The 19,907-nt window shown below is 43.1% G+C and overlaps 1 protein-coding gene across 7 annotated transcripts in view; it reads right to left on the reverse strand.

The window, feature by feature from the left end:
* The window catches only part of LAMA2 (laminin subunit alpha 2), a 3,027,572-nt gene that overhangs the window by 1,079,682 nt on the left and 1,927,983 nt on the right, over nt 1-19,907 (reverse strand). For all 7 annotated transcript variants that reach the window (XM_069607473.1, XM_069607470.1, XM_069607476.1 and 4 more), the window contains 2 exons: nt 10,454-10,642; nt 10,238-10,365 (listed from right to left, as the gene is read on the reverse strand). In XM_069607473.1, coding sequence (XP_069463574.1) covers nt 10,238-10,365; nt 10,454-10,642 — 317 coding nt within the window. The remainder of the gene's footprint in view (nt 1-10,237; nt 10,366-10,453; nt 10,643-19,907) is intronic.

Consider the following 19,907-nt stretch of genomic DNA (forward strand, 5'->3'; position numbering starts at 1 on the left):
CTGTTAACTCCTCCCCTTGATACAATTGTCCAAAAGGTCATTGCTTAATTGCAACCAGTCATCTTATCCTTATTTGTATTCATGTTCCATTTAAGCGATTTCGAACAGCAAACTTGGCCTGCATCAGTAGCTGTCTGGGATGTCATTGGTTAGTTATTTCTTCTGGTGTAATAAAGGTTCTGAGCTAAGTGTTCCTTCAACCAAGCAATACAGCAGCCCAACACACAGACCTGAAACAAAGTACTTTTTCTACCTCTGTTTTCGTTGTGGCTCATTTCACTACACATACGAAAAGCGCTGCCGATAAGCCACAGCTATAATTGTAATTGTTCTTTTATAACGCACTTAGTTCTAATGAGTGGTTTCTAAGCGTGGGATCGGGATTCACTGCATTGTCTTGCTTCCGAGACAAAAATGTTGCCCTGAGTTATCCTTCCTCCCCTATTGTCATGGGAAGTGACGATGGGTGCAAGATGAGATGTGAGGAGGGACACACAGCGTTGTGGGTGTTGTTTCGCTATTTATCCACCCATGGATTGCCCATAGCCATGCTAGCCGCTATGGTCATTCCCACCAACTACCTGCCACTCCCTACCCAAACCACATCCCACGGGATCTCTTTGAATCTAGTCTGTGCTTTCTGAGCACCCATCTCAAAGGTATTGGATTAAATGCAGCTATAAACAAGCTAAACCTGCTCCGTGTGTAATAAAACTGCCTTAACCAGGAGTTCCTTCCACCACTTGATTTATGAGCAATATGTGTGCCCTTGGAACTGTTCTTTGCACTGAATTCATGTTAAAAAAAAACAGCATATTAAGATTGTGTATAGACATTAGGCGTTTGTCGGGTTCTCCCATAGTATGCCCAGGTATTATCTCCAATTGCTGGCTTTGCCACCTTATGGTTGGGTAGTTCCATCATCACAGTGCCTGGACTATGTGAATCTAGTGCCTTCAAAAAAGCCAAAACTGTTGGTTTTGCCAAGGCATGTTTCCTTTGTACAGGAAATGCACAGAACACATAGGAGTAGCACGTTAATATTATTTTGCAAAGCAAGGGTACATATCAGTAGTAACATTTTATTAATTACAGTGGGATAATTTGTGTGATGTTAAACATACTTGAATATGGGACACATGCAAAGGCAAATATTTTGACTTTTGCCACTTCTTGTTTTAATACATGTACCAGTTGGCAGAATATTAATTTCCCTGACTGATTGTTCTGTCTTCCAAGATAAAGAACATTGCTTAAATTCGGGGGTGGGTGGGACGGGGGGTTAGTAGTAAAGAATGGTGGATTGTGGAACGATTTCTGCTTTAACTTGAACCTTTAGAGTGAATTCCCTCTTTCCCCTTCATATTTATTTATTTGTCATTTGTATAGCGCGCCTAACCCAGAGGCATCTGGGCACTTATCTTACATGAGAAGAGTATAGGTACATTTCATTATAATTTACAAGTAAGCATAGTACATGCTATGACATCTTCATTGAGTTAAAACATCTAGTTACCGGAGTTAGTTACATAGTCCCAGTGTAGAGAGGTGGGTTTACGAAAGGTCCAGAAAGAGTTATCTTGACAGCATTTTGACACTTGCTGAGAAGGACCGATGCCGACGTCGGGGCCCCTGTGGACCTGCATGGCCGCAGATGTTGCTGTAATCTTGATTCTGCCCTGAAATCCCTTGGTGAAAAGTGACTGCGGGGTATGCTTCAATAAAGCAATTTCTAGTGGCTCTTTACGGCCATCGGGGGCGCTATTTTGTTGTTAAAAAATGAAATGAGACCAGAAGGCAGGGGCGTGGGGTGCGTCATATTTGTAATTTATCTGAGGCGTCATAAAACTTTGAACTTGCCCTGACAGGGAATTCAATGTACATTTTTTCACCCACAATATCAAACAGCTTTTCGGTGCAGATGTGCACGCATAAACAAAGTTTGTGTCATTTTCTAGAAGTGTTAACTGCATTTTAAGAAAACCTCTTTAAGTTTATGGTGGGCCTACGCCCTGTAATGTGTTTCATTACACTTATAATTTAAACGCGTGTGTCAAAAGTGAGCATTACAAACACATGCGTGGTGTATAACAATCTAATAGACAAACAAAGCATGACCGTTTTAATTAAAGATGAATGTCTAATGATTGTGAAAACTCATAACAACTTTCTTGCAAGATGACACCATCTGACCGACTAAGAATATATGATTCTGTTTACAAAGATCTTGGCGACGCATGAATCCTGAGCTTTGGCTGTCTTCGAGGCTTCGTTCACGTCATTCATAAAAGATGGCTGCTCCTGGTCAATATCGACTGAGGGAGAGTCGTTATTGCAGGATAATGACCCACCGCCAAGTTTTGGCCCAATAAATTGGGGGAACGGTCATTTTTCCGAGCAATAATGACTCCTCCCGAGGGCTCTTAGGCTGCACATGATGGTAGCAGCAATACATGTTTTGCAGTTTTCGAGGTGAATTAACAAAGGTTGCTTTAAGAGTGAGTAAAGTAAAAAGGCAAACTGAGTTTGTAAATATAATGTGGTTTTATTTTGTAGTATTTAGATAACATGGTTGTCTTCAAAAGGTAAGCCTTTTAATTGCAACTTGGTTGAACTGGACTCGGATTAACATGAGCCTGCATTAGGTGTCATATAAAAGTCAACGCTTTCTCTATAAGAAAGTGAAGCATTTTCCAATGTTTTATCTTAATTTTTTGTGTGTTAAATAGCATGTTGCAAAATAAAAGGTCCTCCCAGAGAGGAAGTGTCTTTGTGAAACATAGGGCCTCATTACACGGACTGCGGTAAGCATGGCGCTATTAGCGCCATGGTTGCCGCCGGTATTTTACCGATTCCACCTTGGTGAATGGGGGAATTACCGCCCCATTCCAAGGTTGGCGGGGTGGTAATTCCCCATTCACCAAGGCCATTCCCTATTCCCATTTGAGCCCCCATAGGGCTCAATGGGAATGGGGTAGGAGCAAATAACGGTACCGCTATTAGCGGTACCGTTATTTGCCCTGAAGTCCCTCAGCGGGTCCCTTTCTTGACGTGTGGTCTGTCCACACGTTAAGGACGGGACCCGCTGAGGGACCTCCTAGTATGGCGCTAAGGGATTACCGGCACCGGTGCCCTTACCGGTGCCCGGTAATCCCTTAGCGCCATCCGTGTAATGAGGCCCATAGCCTTGCCTGAAAATTGCATTTTTGTTTCCCTCTCTGCTTCAGAAGACAGAAGGTTTAAAATGCAGTCAATACCAATAGTTACTGACTGCACTCTAAACATTCTAAACATTCGGATTGGCTGACAGCAGGTCAATAACGATTTCCGTGTGCTAATTTTAAAAGTTATTTTGCAAGGTGAAAACTTCCCAAAAATTAAAGTTTGAAACAGGAGGCAGGATTGTCAGGACAAACTTTAGTGATTCAATTCCTGATCTAGATCTCAAGAGCAGCACACAATGTGGCTTCATACGACCTGATGAAGACACAGAGCAAGCAACACAGCATATTTGTATACTCGTTAGGAAGTAGGCCTTTTCCCGTTAACGTTAACCACTTTCCGGGTGAGCTCATCTACTGATGAAGCAGCAGTCATTTCTATGTCCATATCTGATGAACTAGCAATCAAATATGGTGCAAAAAATTCAAAACATTTTTCGCTACGAATATAATTCCCTCACCAACCCTAATGCCTTTTGAATTGAAATTTGAACAGTAAAAGCCCATGTCTCGTGATGCTCTTGGCGACTACCCCCCACATTTTTTTGCCTCTCTTTGCTCATTTCTTTACAAAAAGAAGAAAAATTACAGGCTTATGTCCTGTTTTCTTCTTCCCACTGCACCGGGCAATATGTAGTCTTTTTTCAGTGTTCATTTTCTTGCTCTAATGAAGACTCAAAGTGGACTACAGCACCCATCTTCCCTTACTACCCGAGTAACAACATAGAGGATATCATCAGGAATGACATCACAACAATCAATCCGCCAAACCGTGCTTTCACCCCTGCTTTCCGCACTCCCTGCCCTCTCCTTCATACTGCCATCTGTTTCCATTAATTGTCAACCAAACGAGACAGCCAAGAAGGGTATACGCATATCCTGCTCATCTTCCTCGCCCTCAGTTCCTGATGATGCCTATCATCCCGGATTCCCTGACACTTATAACAATCACCCTTGGTTCGGCCTCCTGACTGTATGCACTAACCTGTTACCTCTGCCACCTATTTTTCACCAACTTGACTCCCACGAACATGGACTTTCCCAGACTGCAGTTTGGTTGTTGTGGGCACCACAAGCCAGTAACCACCCATCTTCTCCTCTTGAGATCAACGACGGTCAGTGTAACAGTGTAACAGCATTTTATAGCCTCTAACTATATTATAATATAGTTATTAGTTATTTGGAAGTATAAGTTGGTGATTACTGGTCTGCAGTAACTGCATTTGGTCACTTGTTAGTTGCCCTGTGCAACTGCATGTTGGCCATGAGTAACTGTATTTTGGTCACTTGTGGCCCTTTGCATCTGCTTTTTTGGCACAAATGGCTTGGCATATCAGCATATTGGTCACCTGTGGCTATGTGTAACTGCATGTGAGTCGTTAGGGGCTCTGTGCAGCTGCATGGTTGGCAAACCAGTGGCCTGCTGTAATTGCACTTTGCCCACACAGAATTCACACATCGGTGTCCTCGACTCACACCATCACAATGGGCTTTCACACCCTCACTCACTGATCTGAATGAGGCAAGGCCTAGTAAGATCGTTTGTCCTGTCCTCCCTCTCTTGTCGTGCCTAGAAACACTTGTGTACATGCGCGTTATAAATGACTTATCATATCATATCACTCTCGCAGTTCTGGAAATGGAAACGATTCACTGCGGGATACCACCAGCGAGTGGAGGGGGAGTGTGGAAGAAACTCAGACGATGATTCTCGCCCCCTCATAAATAGACATTTCCATTTCAGGGGATGAATGGATACATTATTACGCCTCGCAGCCAGTAGGAGCGTTTGCTATACTACTGCAAGCAAATGATAAATGGTGCACATCTTTCAAACTTACAAAGTTGTACTTAAATATGTTCGGCAGTGTGCAATCCTAAAAGGCCTATTCACAAACGCTTTCAGCAGACTTTCCAGTGTTCTGGTGGGAAAGTATCTCGACTTTGGTCCTGATGATCCGGGTTCAAATCCTGGCTTTGGTATCAAAAAAAGTGGCTTTACTGGATTCATGATCTGGGACAATAAGGGCCTCGGTCTGAGAATATCCATCACAAATACTGAGTAACACCAGAAACGGTGAAACTAAAATCTGTGCACACTTTATGGCAAGACAATGCCAGTAAAATTCAAAGGAAAATATTCAATTTTAATGTGTGATACAACTAAATTTTCAGAGAAGAATGTTAATCATATATAAAGAATGAAATTACAATACTTCATATGATACATTGTGAACATGGGTGTGTAACACAAAATGATTATATTTATACACAATTATAATGTTTACATTAAAAGAAATAGTTGATTTTTGCAATTATTACAATTTCAAAAAACTTTCCAATAGAAAAAGAATTTGCAGAGTTAGAACTAACTGAGCAAATTCTTTTTCTATTGGAAAATTTTTGAAAATGTAATAATTGCAAAAATCATGGACTATTTGTATTAATTGTAATTTCATTCATTATATATGATTAACATTCTTTTCTGAAAATGTTGTATCACACATTCAAAATTGTATATTTTTCTTGAATTTCTTCTTTGAATTTTACTGGCATTGTCTTGCCATAAAGTGTGCACAGATTTTAGTTTCACCATTGTTGGTGTTACTCAGTCTTTTTGATGTTCATATTGATCATGTAGCCTACGATTCCTATCTATGTGACCTAAGAAACCTTGAAATTATTTATTGAACTGATACTATATACCTCTGAAACAACATAATTGAAAGAGTGCCCCTCTACACCATTGTTTTTCTGAGAAAATCCATCCCAATGACCAGTGCTGCAGTCTCCTACTTACAACACTCTCCCTACCCACTTTATCTTGTACTCATACACACATACCCCCATTTACTCCTCTTTACATACTCTGCCACCACCCCAATTCAATTCCTGTGATAACCACCACCCACAAAAGACATCCTGGTCATCCCTCACTTTCTACTCTAGTCTATTTCCTCCCCTTTGGAATGTCTCGCTCTACTTCGCCCGCTTCTCCTCATCTCCCACTTTCACTCTTCGGTCATAAATGACAGTTGGAGATTGTCTGTGGGGCAGTAGGGAAGCGGAAGATGATTAGGGTATGATCCGCAAAGATGTGATGGAAAAACTGAGGGATAATATTAGTTATAAATCGTGAATAGCAGTGTGCCTAGGAAATATCCTTGAGGAAATCCTACTTGCAGCGGTATGTTCAGAGGTGTCAGTGTTCCAAGATATCCATAATATCGAAAATGAAAGGCCAGTGAGGTAGGAGGCCATCCAGGCGACAACAATTTCCTTGAGTCCAATGTAGGAGTGAGGAATGGTCTACTGTGTTGCAAGCAGCACATAGATTCAGGAGAATGAGGCTAGAGGAGAGCTTAGATTGGTGAGCAGGGGGCATACAATGAGAGACGTGGGTCAGTGCTGCTTCGGTGGCGCGACGGCTGCAGAATTTGTTTTGCAGACGCTCACAGAGATCATTAGTCTAGAGTTAGCTAATGATCCTCTAGAAGAAAAAATGTTAAAGCATTTTGGAATAGTAGATGAGGCAAGAGACAAGGCAGACTGTTAGGATCCGCAGAGGGCTTCTTGAGGATAGGTATTACTTTGGCTTCCTTTAAGCATGCAGGAAAGGGTCCAGTAGAGAGGAAGAGATTGAAGAAGTATGGGATATGGAAGCAGGTAATTGGTGCAAGCACTTTGATAATGTGCAGAGAAAAGCAGTCACTTTGCTGACAGCAAGGATTTAATTTCTGTAGACTTTTCCCTCCTTGGTGCACAAGCCAGGCTTCCACAGTCAGGTGGGAATTATTTTTGAATGTTGTTCTTATTGATACATTTCTACTACTAACTGTGATTAGAGGATGCCAGTCACTCTGCCTAGTATAGTGATGGGTGACCCACTGTGTTCAGGAAGGGAGTCAATAGAATTAGAATAGAGTTCTAACATGTTATTACTTTCAACATGTTTCATTAGTCATAAATACAATAACATTTCTGCCTAAATTCCACACGTGGTGTGGTCTCTTGTAGCCCCACCAGTCCCCCTGATGCAAGTCCTAGAATCTTATATGTTAGTGCACTTGTACAGATGGACTACATTTCCTGGAGGCAGGAGGGTATCAGAGGCAGCAGTCAGGGCTACAGTTTTGGACCAGGGAGTCAACAGACCCTATCGTGGTAAGTTGTGTACGCAGACAGACTGCGTCCCCCCTCTGGTAATTACAGGTAAGTTACACTGAAAAGTGAGAACACAATGAAGGCACCAAAGTCTTTGTAGAAACCAGGAACAGGTTTATTACAGGAAGAGGAGTAAGCTCATTGCCAGCAGGATAAATTAGACACAATGGACACGGGTGATTGCCTGCCCTGGTCTGTGGGCACAAGGCAGGGCATTGATGGCAAGCATACTAACTAGGCAAACCCAGTAGTATGGAACCCGGGGGACTGGAAAATACCCTTCAATGCAAGGCGGGGAGACGGGACCCCAAGGGAGAAGGGGAAGGGTTAGAGAGGGAGTTGGAAGAGGGGGCTGGTTGAGACACAGAGGGAGAAAGAGACCCAGTGATAGAGAGACACAGAGACCCAGGGAGATAGACACAGAGACCCGGGGGGGAAGAGTGAGAGAGAGATAGAGAGAGAGAGATAAAGAGAGAAAGAGAGAGAGAGAGGCACGGCAAGACATGCAGGCCAGGAGCCCTACTGGTGGAAAACTAGAGCAGGCTGAGAAGGAAAGGAGGGGAAGGATGGAGAGGGAAGACGGGATACCTGTGGATACCCGTGGAAGGGGCCTCCTGAGCTCTGCTGCTCCCCCATCAGCACACCACCACCATCAGCAACCAAAGAGCGAGAGAGAGTGCCCAGTCCTTTCTCCACAGGCTTGTAATCTCAGTTGATGACAAACACTTGCCACTCTTAATAGCCTCACAATGCACCAGTGATACCTCTCTCCTTCAATCTCTCCTCTCATTCTCTCTTCACTCTACTTCCCATCATAGCAAACTAGATATCTTAAGGCAATGAGAAGCACTTCAGTAGCTTCTTATCACTTTCTTATATTTCCTGGAAAACACACATGCATGCACCCCTCCCCACCCCCACACACAGTTGCTTTGTGAGGATTCAGATACATTTCAGCACTGATTGTGTTCCAGGGGTGTTCAGCATCGTTTGCAGATCTCCACAGTTCACTGCCTTTGCCTAGCAGGAAACCTAGCAGGACACCTCCACATTTGACCTTTTGTCATAGATGGCCTGAATTACTCAGAGTCTCAAGGATGTTTGAGGGGATTTATTGACAAATGCAGCAAAGGTGTTGATGACTCAATCAAATGATAATTTATCAAGACAGAGACAGTCAATTGTTGGACCAAACAGCATCATCTGGAAAAGGGGTTTGGGAAGTTATGCCATCCCTCTCTCTCGTCTCCCGTGGGATTCCCAAACTAGCCCAGGTGTTTGTAACCCCTGGTTAGTGCTATCCACCAAAAACCTTACTGTCTTTATGTTGCATTCTTCTAATGGTGGTGTCCCTGTATGTAGGCTATCTAGCTTACATCAGGAACTTCCCACCCGGCCCTACACTACCGTTGGTTAGTTCTAAGGCCTCGGATCTGAGGCCTTCAGGCATGTAGCGTCTTACCAAATAAACGTGAATAAATAGATAAAATAATAGGTGGTGTTTGTGTGTGGTTTGATCTTTAAACTCTCTATATCTCCTTACTATTCTACTCCTGCTCTCTTCTGTCCTACCATCTCCGCCCATCTTCTCTCTTCCTCATGTCCTTCCCCTCAGTCTCTACAAGGTTTATCACTCTCCTACCTCTACACTCCAATGTTACTACCTTCCTTCCTACCACTCTCCCCTCCCCACTCTACTATTACTCTACCTTCTCCACACTACTACTACTTTCACTGCTCCACACTATTAATAATGTACCTTCTCCACACCATGACTACAACTAATCTCCCTACTTCCACTAATACACTGCTACTAACTTCCCTCCATTGTCTTCTGCACTTCTAGTCCTCACCTCCACCCTTTGATGTTAGTCTCCCGTCAATTCCACTACATCAATCTCACTGCACTACTACTGCTCTCTTCTTCCCAAAACTCGGGGATATGGTTCCCTGCTCACCTTTTTACTACACTCACTCTCACCACTCTCACTCCCTCCACACTTCTCTTCGAGACCCTTCTCCTCATACCCCACTCCTACAACCCTCTCTACCAGCCTCACTGTCTCCTAACAATCACTGTATCCGGAGGCTTTGGGAGATAATGAGTGGTCTCTGGGTTGACATTTTCAGCACATGGGGGAATTCTCCAGGGACTGGGGACCCTACAACTCCCACTTCACATATCTTGGGCAGGGGGGGTTCTGCCTTTTTCTTAGTGAGTCTTCTTCCCCAGATTGAGGAGGATCCCCATCTTCCCCCTTTGACTGGTGACCCAGCCACACTGTGCTTCAATTACACATAATAAGTGTGATGATGTGAGGTTACCATAGAAACAGAGTCCACATTGATGAAGCAAATCAAGTTGCTCCATATCACATTATTGAGTAAACGTGGGCTCATCTCAGTGATGTAGTTAACATATATGCACTCTTCTGGTATTGAACAATCTATTCTAATCTGCAAACTGTGGAATCTTTCATGGGAGAAGCATCTGCCAGGTTCATACATTTCTATTTTAATGCATGCTCATTAATGTATAGATGTATAGATTTGCCCCAACCTGTGCTCGGGGCATAGACTGAACCTACTTCAGGAGAAGTTTAATGCGCTTTAATCACCAATAGTGACCCATCCACCCGTGGTTTCTGGTTCTTGCTTGTTGGAGTTTATGAGACTTCTTTTTTCACAAGAACATCCAGCCCACATTTGATTCACTCAATTGTTTAAACGTGAACATACAATCTGAACCAGTTCTGACTAAGCTTTGCTTCCACAACTTTGAACACTTGATATTTGAGTGTTTGATTGTAGGCCTTCAGGTAATGACTGGGCCCATGCATTTGCTACTGTACCTGCTTTGTCTCATGATGTTGCCATAAGAGGCCTTGATGAGAACATACTGAATGTCAAACAGCACATCCATGAAGTCCTCGCGGGTCACAGGTCGCCCATCCACGGAGCCCATATACTTCCACTCATGCTGCAAATGCAAGGAACAACCAAATGAGAGTCATGACCCAGAGCTAAGGATTGAGTACACACTGCCAGGACAAAACATTGGCAGGTACCTCTGTCATCTCAATATCATGTCGGGTCAGCTGTCCAATCTGCGGGGCGGGCATGTGCCGGATGATGATCTTATGGTTAGCTGGGGGGCCACCTCTTATGATGACCTGGGGTTCAAAGGTTGATGGGCCCGTCTCCTCTCGGGCTTCAAAGTATATGGCATATTTCATTCTGCCCCCATAAGCCGTCAGCTGTGGAGTTGGACAAAATAAACATGGATTAGAAACAGTGCAGCAAAGTATACAAACAAACTTCTTGAGGACTGGACGTCACATTCAAAATGCATCTAGGTTTCGAACAAACGTGCTTCTTTCATCTTTTCAGTTAAACTTACATTGCTTTGCCAGTGCATGTTACTCAGTCTATGCTCACAGATCATATCCTTTGTGTTGCGTGGGTTAGGGTTTTGTGCTTGTCCATAGATATTTCAGTATATGCCAATCACACAATACAAGTGGGGCACTATTACCACATTGATTTAATTAATAATGTCTTCAGTATGAGGTCCATGTTGTGATGTTACATGTGATGTCATGAGCAGTGTGATGGGAAAGTTATCGTTACATACCGTACAAAAAATAATGTTGAATTTCAGTGACTTTTAGGTTTTGTACTACACCAGCACATCCTATATATATATATATATATATATATATCTATATCTATATATATATATTTATATATATGTAATATACATATTGTGAAAGGCCCTGTGAAGGGTGGAAGGGGGCAGAATGACAGCTGGGAGAGACTCCTTCGTATCCCCCACCCTTCTGCTCGCATGGCTGTAGGGAGAAGAACCTTCACTTTTACCATGCCTCAAAATACAGAGCCTTGCCAATCTTTTATTTTGTTTGCAGATACCAGAGAACCAGCAGTGCGCCCAGCACTCCCAGTATCCCGAGGAGCATCTGCAGCAGTCTCCCGCCATCCAGAAGCCCTGATGGCATCAAGAGCCGAACCATGTACTGTGACCATAAAAGAAGCCGTAACGATACCGATCCATAAACAGAGATTTGGCAATACTGTGCATCCACGTAGAGCCACAAAGAGGACATTGGCTCTGGTGTTGCCCATCTGCAAAATAAGAAGGACAACCCAGCTGATACAATGGCGAGACAAATTCACACCCTAGACCACCAGCGATTCACCGGCGGACAGCCCCGAGGACTCGCCAAAAATGATAAAACGAAGTTTAACACAGAACTTGTAGCACCACCAGGAACGCCAAGATGCGGGCCCGTAAGGAAAAAGTGGGTGGGGCTAAAAACAAATACTCAAAGAATAAAGATGTAACTGAAGTAACAAGAGAAACATGTAATTGAATATGAAGAAATCATATATGCAAAGAAGATAAAGTAACCTGCTGGCTAATCAGTGTATATACACAGAAATGCAAGGTAGATGTGACATATAGAAGCTTGCAGCAGAGAAAAATATAACGTGGCTAGAGCGGCCATGATGGAAAGAAGGACGTCGGACTCGTATTGAAACCAATCAAGCTACCCCGGAGACAGATCAGGGCTGCAGAGTCAGGAGACGCTGGAAAAACAGCTTTGTGTGAGGAATAAAGAGGAGTATATTTCCCTGGGATCAAGGATGCTACTTCAAGGATACATTTTAAGGCAAAAGGGAATTCAAAAGGATAAGCCATGTACGTAAAAGAGATATTTCTCTTAGATTAGGCAAGGAAAAAAACATCTGCAAGAGCCAAGTATTGGACAATTAAAGATAAGGAAAACCTATGAAAGATGGAGTGAGCAAGTGTCCAGAGGCCAAGCAGGGCAATCACACCCAGCTCAATTGAATCAGATAGCAGTTAATAGAAGGTCGAGATGGACACATTTGTGGTCTCCTCACACATGCTTCAGAAGTTGAAAACAAGGGCTATTCATTAAGCCCAAACAAATATAATGGTGTGCCAACACTACCTTGAATGTCCAAGAACAGAGAACATGTTTTGAGGTCAACTAAAAACGCAAATTCTTGGCTTGGGGCCTCACCGATGAGAGATGATGGAGTAATTTGGAAAGTGGGGAGTAGTCTGACATTACTCTCGGCACCTGAGTTTTGTTTTGCTTACATGCTGCTAACGAGCCAAAAGCATGCCAACCAATCAGAGGGTCTATGTAGTAACATTATATACAATGTTGCAAAGACCAACCTGCTGCATGTTTCCGCTATAATCAGTATTATACATATTTAGAGGTGGTTCAAGGGGTGCCCCCCAGATTAGGGGCAGCCAATGAAGTTATTAACACTCATAAATACTATAGGTACACGTTACCTTAACCAATCCCTCCCTTCAATGTGTTTTACAGTTTTCCATGTAGTATGACATCATAGATGATGCATATTGAGGTATAAAACCTTTGTATAATCACACTTAGGTGTGAGTGTGTGTAATACTGCCTGTTATTCGCCAGATTGCCCTACTTTATTGTTACGCTAATAATAAAGTTGTACTTTGCCATATTCTTTAAGTCGGTCCAGTTATTTGGGTCCAAGACCATTATTGGTAATTCCATCTAGCACATGAGATGCTTCAAGATGCTAGAGCACAGGGGTACAGGCAGGTATCGCTTGACTACAAAGTGAAGCCCAAGACTGCTTTTTCAACGCATGAGGGATTATTTCAATATACTGTATGCCCCTTCAGCCTGCATGGGGCTCTAGCCACTTTTCAATGGCTCATGGATCAAATATTAGTGCCTCGCTGAACCTTTTCTGGTGCATACCACAACAATATTGTGGTCTACAGCTATTCTTGGGGAGTACATCTCTCGCATCGCTCAAAAGCTGTTTGTGTTTAACTGAGGAAGCTAAAATTACCAGCTAATCTGGTAAAATGCTTCTTTGCTCACTCCACAGTGATGTAGCTGGGAAACCTGTGGGGAGTAGAAGTGCACTTCCTCACAGTGTCAAAGTAGAGGCTATACAGGCAGTACTGCCAATTACCAAACAGGCATTTTGGGCCTTTCTGGGCCTGGTAGGCTACTAGCAAAGACTCATACCATGGTTTTTAGAGCTGGCTGGCCCCCTGACTGACAAATAAAAAACATCCAAACATCATACAGAGGATTGATCGCACACAGAGGGCCTCTAAAGGGAGAATTATGTTGAATACCATTCTTATAATGCTGAACTTCTCTAAAGAATGTATTCCACAGACAGATGCATTTAGCATTGGGTTGGGGACTGTGCTGTCACAACTCAAAGACGGGGAAGAACAACTCATAATCTGCATCATTAGGAAATGACACCCTCAAGAGCTGAACCACTCTACAGTTGAACTAGGAACTATAGACATTAAATGGGCTGTCTATAGTTTACATTATTACCTAATGCAGAGATGGTTTACGCTGGTTGCAGATCATGCCCTGCTGATATGGATGGCCAGAAACAAAGGCACACAAATCCCAAGATTCAAAGATGGCTCCTGGCCTTACAGCCTTTGTCCTTCCAAGTAGAGCACAGGTCCTGGACTAAATAGAGCAATGTAGATTTCTTATCACCGTGTCATAAACCAGATAAGATAGACAGCATGGAGAGGAACGGGAAGATAGGGACTTGATGGAAAGGGTGGAGGTATGTGACCGGGTCATGTGAAGAATCTTACGGATCCCTCACTGAAACCCTGTCTAGAGTCCAGGTGATTAGGGAAATGCTTCCTGATCCTAACCCTGTGGTGATGTACTGTGGAGGAGCACCTGGGAGGAGACAGGGCCCAGGCCAGTGAGGAGATTCGGTGGGATGAGACACAGTATTTTTCCACTGGAAAGAAGACTATTTCCAAGGAACCTAGAGAGGTAAGGGCATAATGTCATGTTAATGTCCATAACTCTAATGTTAGATCTTGACTTGTGGACATTAGTTTTGTACGATCTGAGCAAACTTTACCAAAAGAAAGATCCTTTTTGGTATCTGAAACAAACACCTTCCTCAAACCCAAGGGTGCAATACAAAGGAATGTGGAAATGTTGTCTTCCATAAACTAGATCCTCTGTAAAGCCTAATCTTCATAGCCCCTCTTTTAATATCTTTGCGGGAATTAAACCTACCCTTATTTTATTTATTGGATATTTGTAAGGTGCCTATACAACAAATGGTGTTTCAAGGCACCACAAGACAAAAAGGGGTGGGGGAGCAAGGGAGAAAGATAACAATAACGGTCACTCTAGGGCTTGAGACATTCAGATCGTGCAAGTGCAGTAAGAAGTGCGAGGGGGTGGGAGGTGCCATTCTATGTGAAATGCGAAGTGCTTAAGAGTAATTCAAATATGCTAAAACCTAACTTTGTTGAAAGAAACCACAAGTCCCAGAATCCTAGAGGGACTGAGACGAAGAAGAGGGCTGCGGAGGCATGCAGTTGTCAAAGTCAGGCAATTAAGCATAGTTGCCATTGCGGTAGTCAGGTAATTGAGGCTAATAGCCCACACCTGAAAACTATTACTGAACCAAGGAGGCATAAAAGGTTCCCTCAGGGAGAGAAAGGACGAAGTGGCTGGAGGGCAGGCTTTGGCAGTGGAAGCAGTAGCAAGACACAAGGTTGGCAAATCAAGCAGAAGTGGGAAAACAAGAGGGACGCTGGAACGAAGAGACAGCAGATTTCACCTGCATGTTCTGAGAGAGTCCTGTTCTCCCAAGCTCTGAAGTGCAGAGGCTGCACAGAGGATGACGTGCTGGGGAAACATATTTCCCTGTGTGAGCCTGATTGCCATGGTTGCAGAGCTGCTGGCGTGTCGAACACCGAAGCAAGAAGTAACTGCCAAGTCGAGGGTCTCAGGAGTAGAGGAAACTCCCAAGACTTGTGACCAGACCAGATACACCTGTTCAGGAGATGGGTGTGGGTCCCCAGCGAGCCAGAAGCAGTAGAAGTTGTAGTAGAAGTCGGGAAAGCAGTGCAACCCGCAGAGGAAACGCTTAAGAAGCCGGTTAATGAAGCACAGCATTCCAAAGCGATTGTACGAGCCTTGCTGGTAACAGTAACCGCCTCCTTTGTCACTCACGTAAGATATTCAGCAAGTAGATGTGGACTGCTATATTAAAGATTCTTCAAACAATGGAAATGTAACACACATGTATTGAGGAAAATTATTCTTGCTCGCATACGAAGCTAACGCTGTTACAGTGCATTGTTCCTTCAACGAAAGACTGTTTACGTTCAAGGAGTGGTCGCGTGTCTCTAGTTAAGAAAAGGAAACGTTGAAAAAACCATTGCAGAACAATTAACGGTGACAATTTCAACATTACAATCTTTATCATGGGAAAACTATATTAACGCAAGATCGTTTGTGCCTTATTGTGATTCCCAAAGGAGGCCTGAACTCCATTCTTTGCTTCTATGGGAATATAATTTCGCAACCATCTTTAAAGCTTGAAATTAACATCAAAGAGTGGTCGCGTGTGCCTAATTGTGGTTTCTCCTGAAAGACTAAATTTTATACTTTGCATAAAAGCGACATACCTTTCATTCATAGTAGTATATAAGACTGAAGAGAACAAGCATTGCCTAAAGCCAAGAGGTACCATATATTAATTGTGAAGCTGAACATGTCTCAGAGTTTAAAAAAATCCAACGATCCTGTGAAGTTATTAACAGTTACTGGCATAAACCAACAAGTATGCAACTATTACCTGAGGCTAGGAGGGTGGCACCAAGGCTTCTGGGTAATTGTTGGGCTGAAAGCTGGCAAAAAGGTGCAGGTAAAGTTGGGGAAGAGGAATTGGCTACTTGTGAAGAACATTTTGAAGTAGACTTAACCTGTAATTGCCAAGACTGTGGGGACCAGAGAGAAGGGAGTCTTGAAGGCAAACACAGGTCACCATTGTTGACAGGAAGACAAGATAGGCTAAGAGGCGGCCCCTTGATGAAAACAGTTTGAAGGAACAGTGTCTAGCCTACCTGAAGAGGTTGAAGTATTGTCCAAGATGTCTTGTCAAAGTCTGTCTAAAGGTCATTGAAGTTGTGGTAGTAATCCAACTGCAAAGACAACACCAGCAAAGACTTTCGGTACTTTGCTGCTTACATGGGATTCCAGCACCACAAGGTTACCCCACTCTGGCCCCAGAATAACAGGGCTGTGGAGCGTTCCTTGGCAAATGTCAAGAGGGCAATACGCATTGTAAATATCACCCATATGCCCACTGAAAAGTCACTATATCAATTAGTGCGGGACTTCCGCAACACACTGCATGACTCTACAAGAACATAACTGACTGAATTGATGTTTGTTCTACAGAGTAGAACGAAGAGGAAAATGAAGTAAGGAGAAGGGATGACCAGGCAAAAGTGAAAATGAAAGACTACGCTGATAGAAGGAACAGAGCGCGATTGGCAGACTTGGGTATAGGAGATCAGGTCTTGGTGCATCAGATTCAATCAAGCAAGGACATCCGCCGTTTGACCCTGTGAGATGTTTTTACCCATGCATCCAAGCCCTACAATAAACCTGTGCAGTACTGGTATGGAAAACATCATGATGGCCAGAACTCCCCAGAGAGTGCACAGGGAAAACATGAAGAATAGGCTGCCACCCATTTTTGCCTATGTTGTGAGCACAGGAGGGCACTGCCTAAAACCACCAATGATGATTGTCAAAAAAGCAACTCAGAACTGTGGGGAATTTATTTTCTTAATCCCAAAAATGGTTGCATTACCAGTACTCACCACTATCAGAAAGCCGGCGTTTTAAAACCGCCAGACTTTTGTGTAAAACTGAACAAATGAAACAAAACCAGACCAAGGAAAGACTTGCTAAGAGGTGGATACAATGTAAAACTATATTCTGAAATGACTTGAAGGAAGTAATTATTTAATGTATGTGTAAAAATTGTCAGTTTGATTTGAATGTAGAAAACTGGGAACAAAAAGTGACATTTAGCTGAAACCTGGCTTAATGAAACCGGATTCTGCCTGACAACTACCCCCGACAGGAGTTGAAACCTGCTCAGCCACTCCCTTGCCAAAAGGAGTTGTCACCTCTCTGATTAGATTAGGGGTGGAGCAGCTGGGGACTACAGGGAGTTGAACAAAGGCCTGTCCTGGACTCAGGCAAATGTTATATTGGGGGGCCGTAAAGTGGCTTCCTCTTAGGGGAAACTGGGAGGGGCAGTGCCTCTGCTAGCAGCTGAGCTTGGGGGAAGTGGATAAACCAGTTATTCCACCCTATGATGTGGGAAGCCACACCCCTTTTTGACCAGGGCATAATTTTAAAAAGATAGATAACTCATAGTGCGGACTTGTCAGAATTATATAAGTAATATCATTATTTTTGTGATTTTTCTGTGAACATTTTGAGAGGCGTTAGGACCCTGTGGTGTATTCTGGGGGGTTGCTAGCGGAAAATAGGGTCTCACTCCAAATGTCTGCATGTTAAAAATCTGACACTTCATCAATTAATGTCCATACTCCTTGCGCACATGTGTGTAATTTTGGGTAAATGTCCGATATTGCAAAACCAGTTAAAAAGCGCAAAATGTTGTCATTTTGAATGCAAGCCCCCAGGAAGATCAGAGGCGGGCAAGTATGGAACATAAGGAATATATAATGTGCACATGTAATTTCAACGAATTGTATATCTGGGAAGGATGTATTTGAATCAAATATAGATTTGTGGGCAAACTGACCAGGGGAGGATCCTCTGACCCATAAACAGACTTCATCATGCTGACAATCCATTTCCTTCCCCCAATCATGGGAGAGGGGAGAATTGGGCCAATGACAAGTAGAGAGGGGCAGGCTTAGCTAGGCCCAGGCACACACCCATTTTCAAAACACATAAAAAGAGACTGCTGGGACAGGTAGAGACATTCAATTCCATTTGCTGCGGAGCATGCTGACCGACGACTTCACATCCAGAGATCCAACACTTAGACTTCCAAGCTTAATAGAGACTACATAACTTTGAACCAAGAAGGCCCACTGCAAGCAAAAGTATTTGTCAGCAGGCCTCAAAATCATTTGCAAACTCTTCCACAGCCGGGCGAGCTGTCTGAATTCTTTTGCCAAGAACTCTTGCCAGTACCCAGAAAGCAGTGTTACACCCAGAATCCACTTGATCCGGACCGGAAAGCAGAGCAGTATCCAGAACCAGAGGCAGCTGGATCCAGAGAGGCTAGACCAGCAGAGCAGATCTGACCCAGACCGCTGTGAGCAGAACCAGTGACCCAGATCGCTGTGAAGTGCTGAGACCAGAACCGGAGTCCAGTCCAAAACCTGACCAGATCCGTGGCGAGGCCCATTCCTGCACAAAATATCTTGTGAGTACCTAGCAGAACTGTGCAGAACCAATCTCTTAGTTAAAATAATCTAATCCAAACTATTTTAACCTAAGTAGAACTGCCTCCTAGAAATCGTGTCATCTGTCGTTTTTAAAGCTGCACAACTGTCACCTGTCAATTCTGCAGTTGCAAGCTGTCACCTGTCATTTTGAGTTTACTTTAAATCCGAAAAACGACCTTTACAAAATCGTTGATATCTCTGGAACCGTTTGTCCTAGGAACTTGGTTCAACTTTCCACTGAAAGCTTAGAATTTCCTTATACTTTTGCCGTAATCATGATTCACGCACTTGCGAATTTTGCCGCGATTTGCAATTTGGCCTGATTTCTTTACCTGTAAAAAGATAGCAGCTTTTTGCTTTCCTCTGCTAAAAATTTGTTTGCCTCTTAATAACCATCCCTGAATCATTGCTAAAGTGAGCCTGAGCTCATCCCAAGTATCTCTCACTCACCCTGAACCTCCTAAAGGGAATTAAAAGCATTTTCAGCATATTTCTCACTTCATTGCCACCACATTCAAAGCACTTGGGCCTGTGTTTTAAAACTCATACCGGTTTTCTCTAAGCTTGCTGGGGTGGGAATTGAATTTCGTATTGTATTTGATTGCATTCCTGAGAACTGTGTGTGTTACTTCCATCTCCTTCCATTTCTTACACTGCATAGGGGAGGGGGGTGAATTGCCAGAGAAAAAGTGATTATCTTATCTTTTGCTAAATTCATATCAAGTATTTCTGTACTGCATTTTATTCCTCATTGCTTTTCCCTTGAAATCATAAAAGTATTTTTGCTACTTTATCCATCCTATACTAACTCCTCATTGATTATAAAGAAGTGTGCTAGTGTCAGATTACCCATTGTTGATTAACATTATATTTATAAGGGCGATATCGATTATTAATTTATTATAAAAGCGTGGTATCTATATTTTGTTTTATTTCTCAAATAAACCTTTTAAACTTGCAAAACAGAACTACTTCTTGGCTCAGTGGGGTCAGGGGGCTTCTAAGAGAGGGGTGTTATATAGGGGTAGTCATCCAGAACTCATGAACTGGACATAAAGATATATCAATAAGGGTTTCCATTCAGTATCCCAGGCTAGGCATTGACTTAGCTGTAGTGTTGAATTGAATCCTCTTACAACCCTCAGCCATTGACCGTACCCCATGTGAAAGGG

The sequence above is a fragment of the Ambystoma mexicanum genome, chromosome 4q (genome assembly GCF_040938575.1).
Source record: "Ambystoma mexicanum isolate Mex_15411 chromosome 4q, UKY_AmexF1_1, whole genome shotgun sequence".
NCBI classification, from domain to species: domain Eukaryota; kingdom Metazoa; phylum Chordata; class Amphibia; order Caudata; family Ambystomatidae; genus Ambystoma; species Ambystoma mexicanum.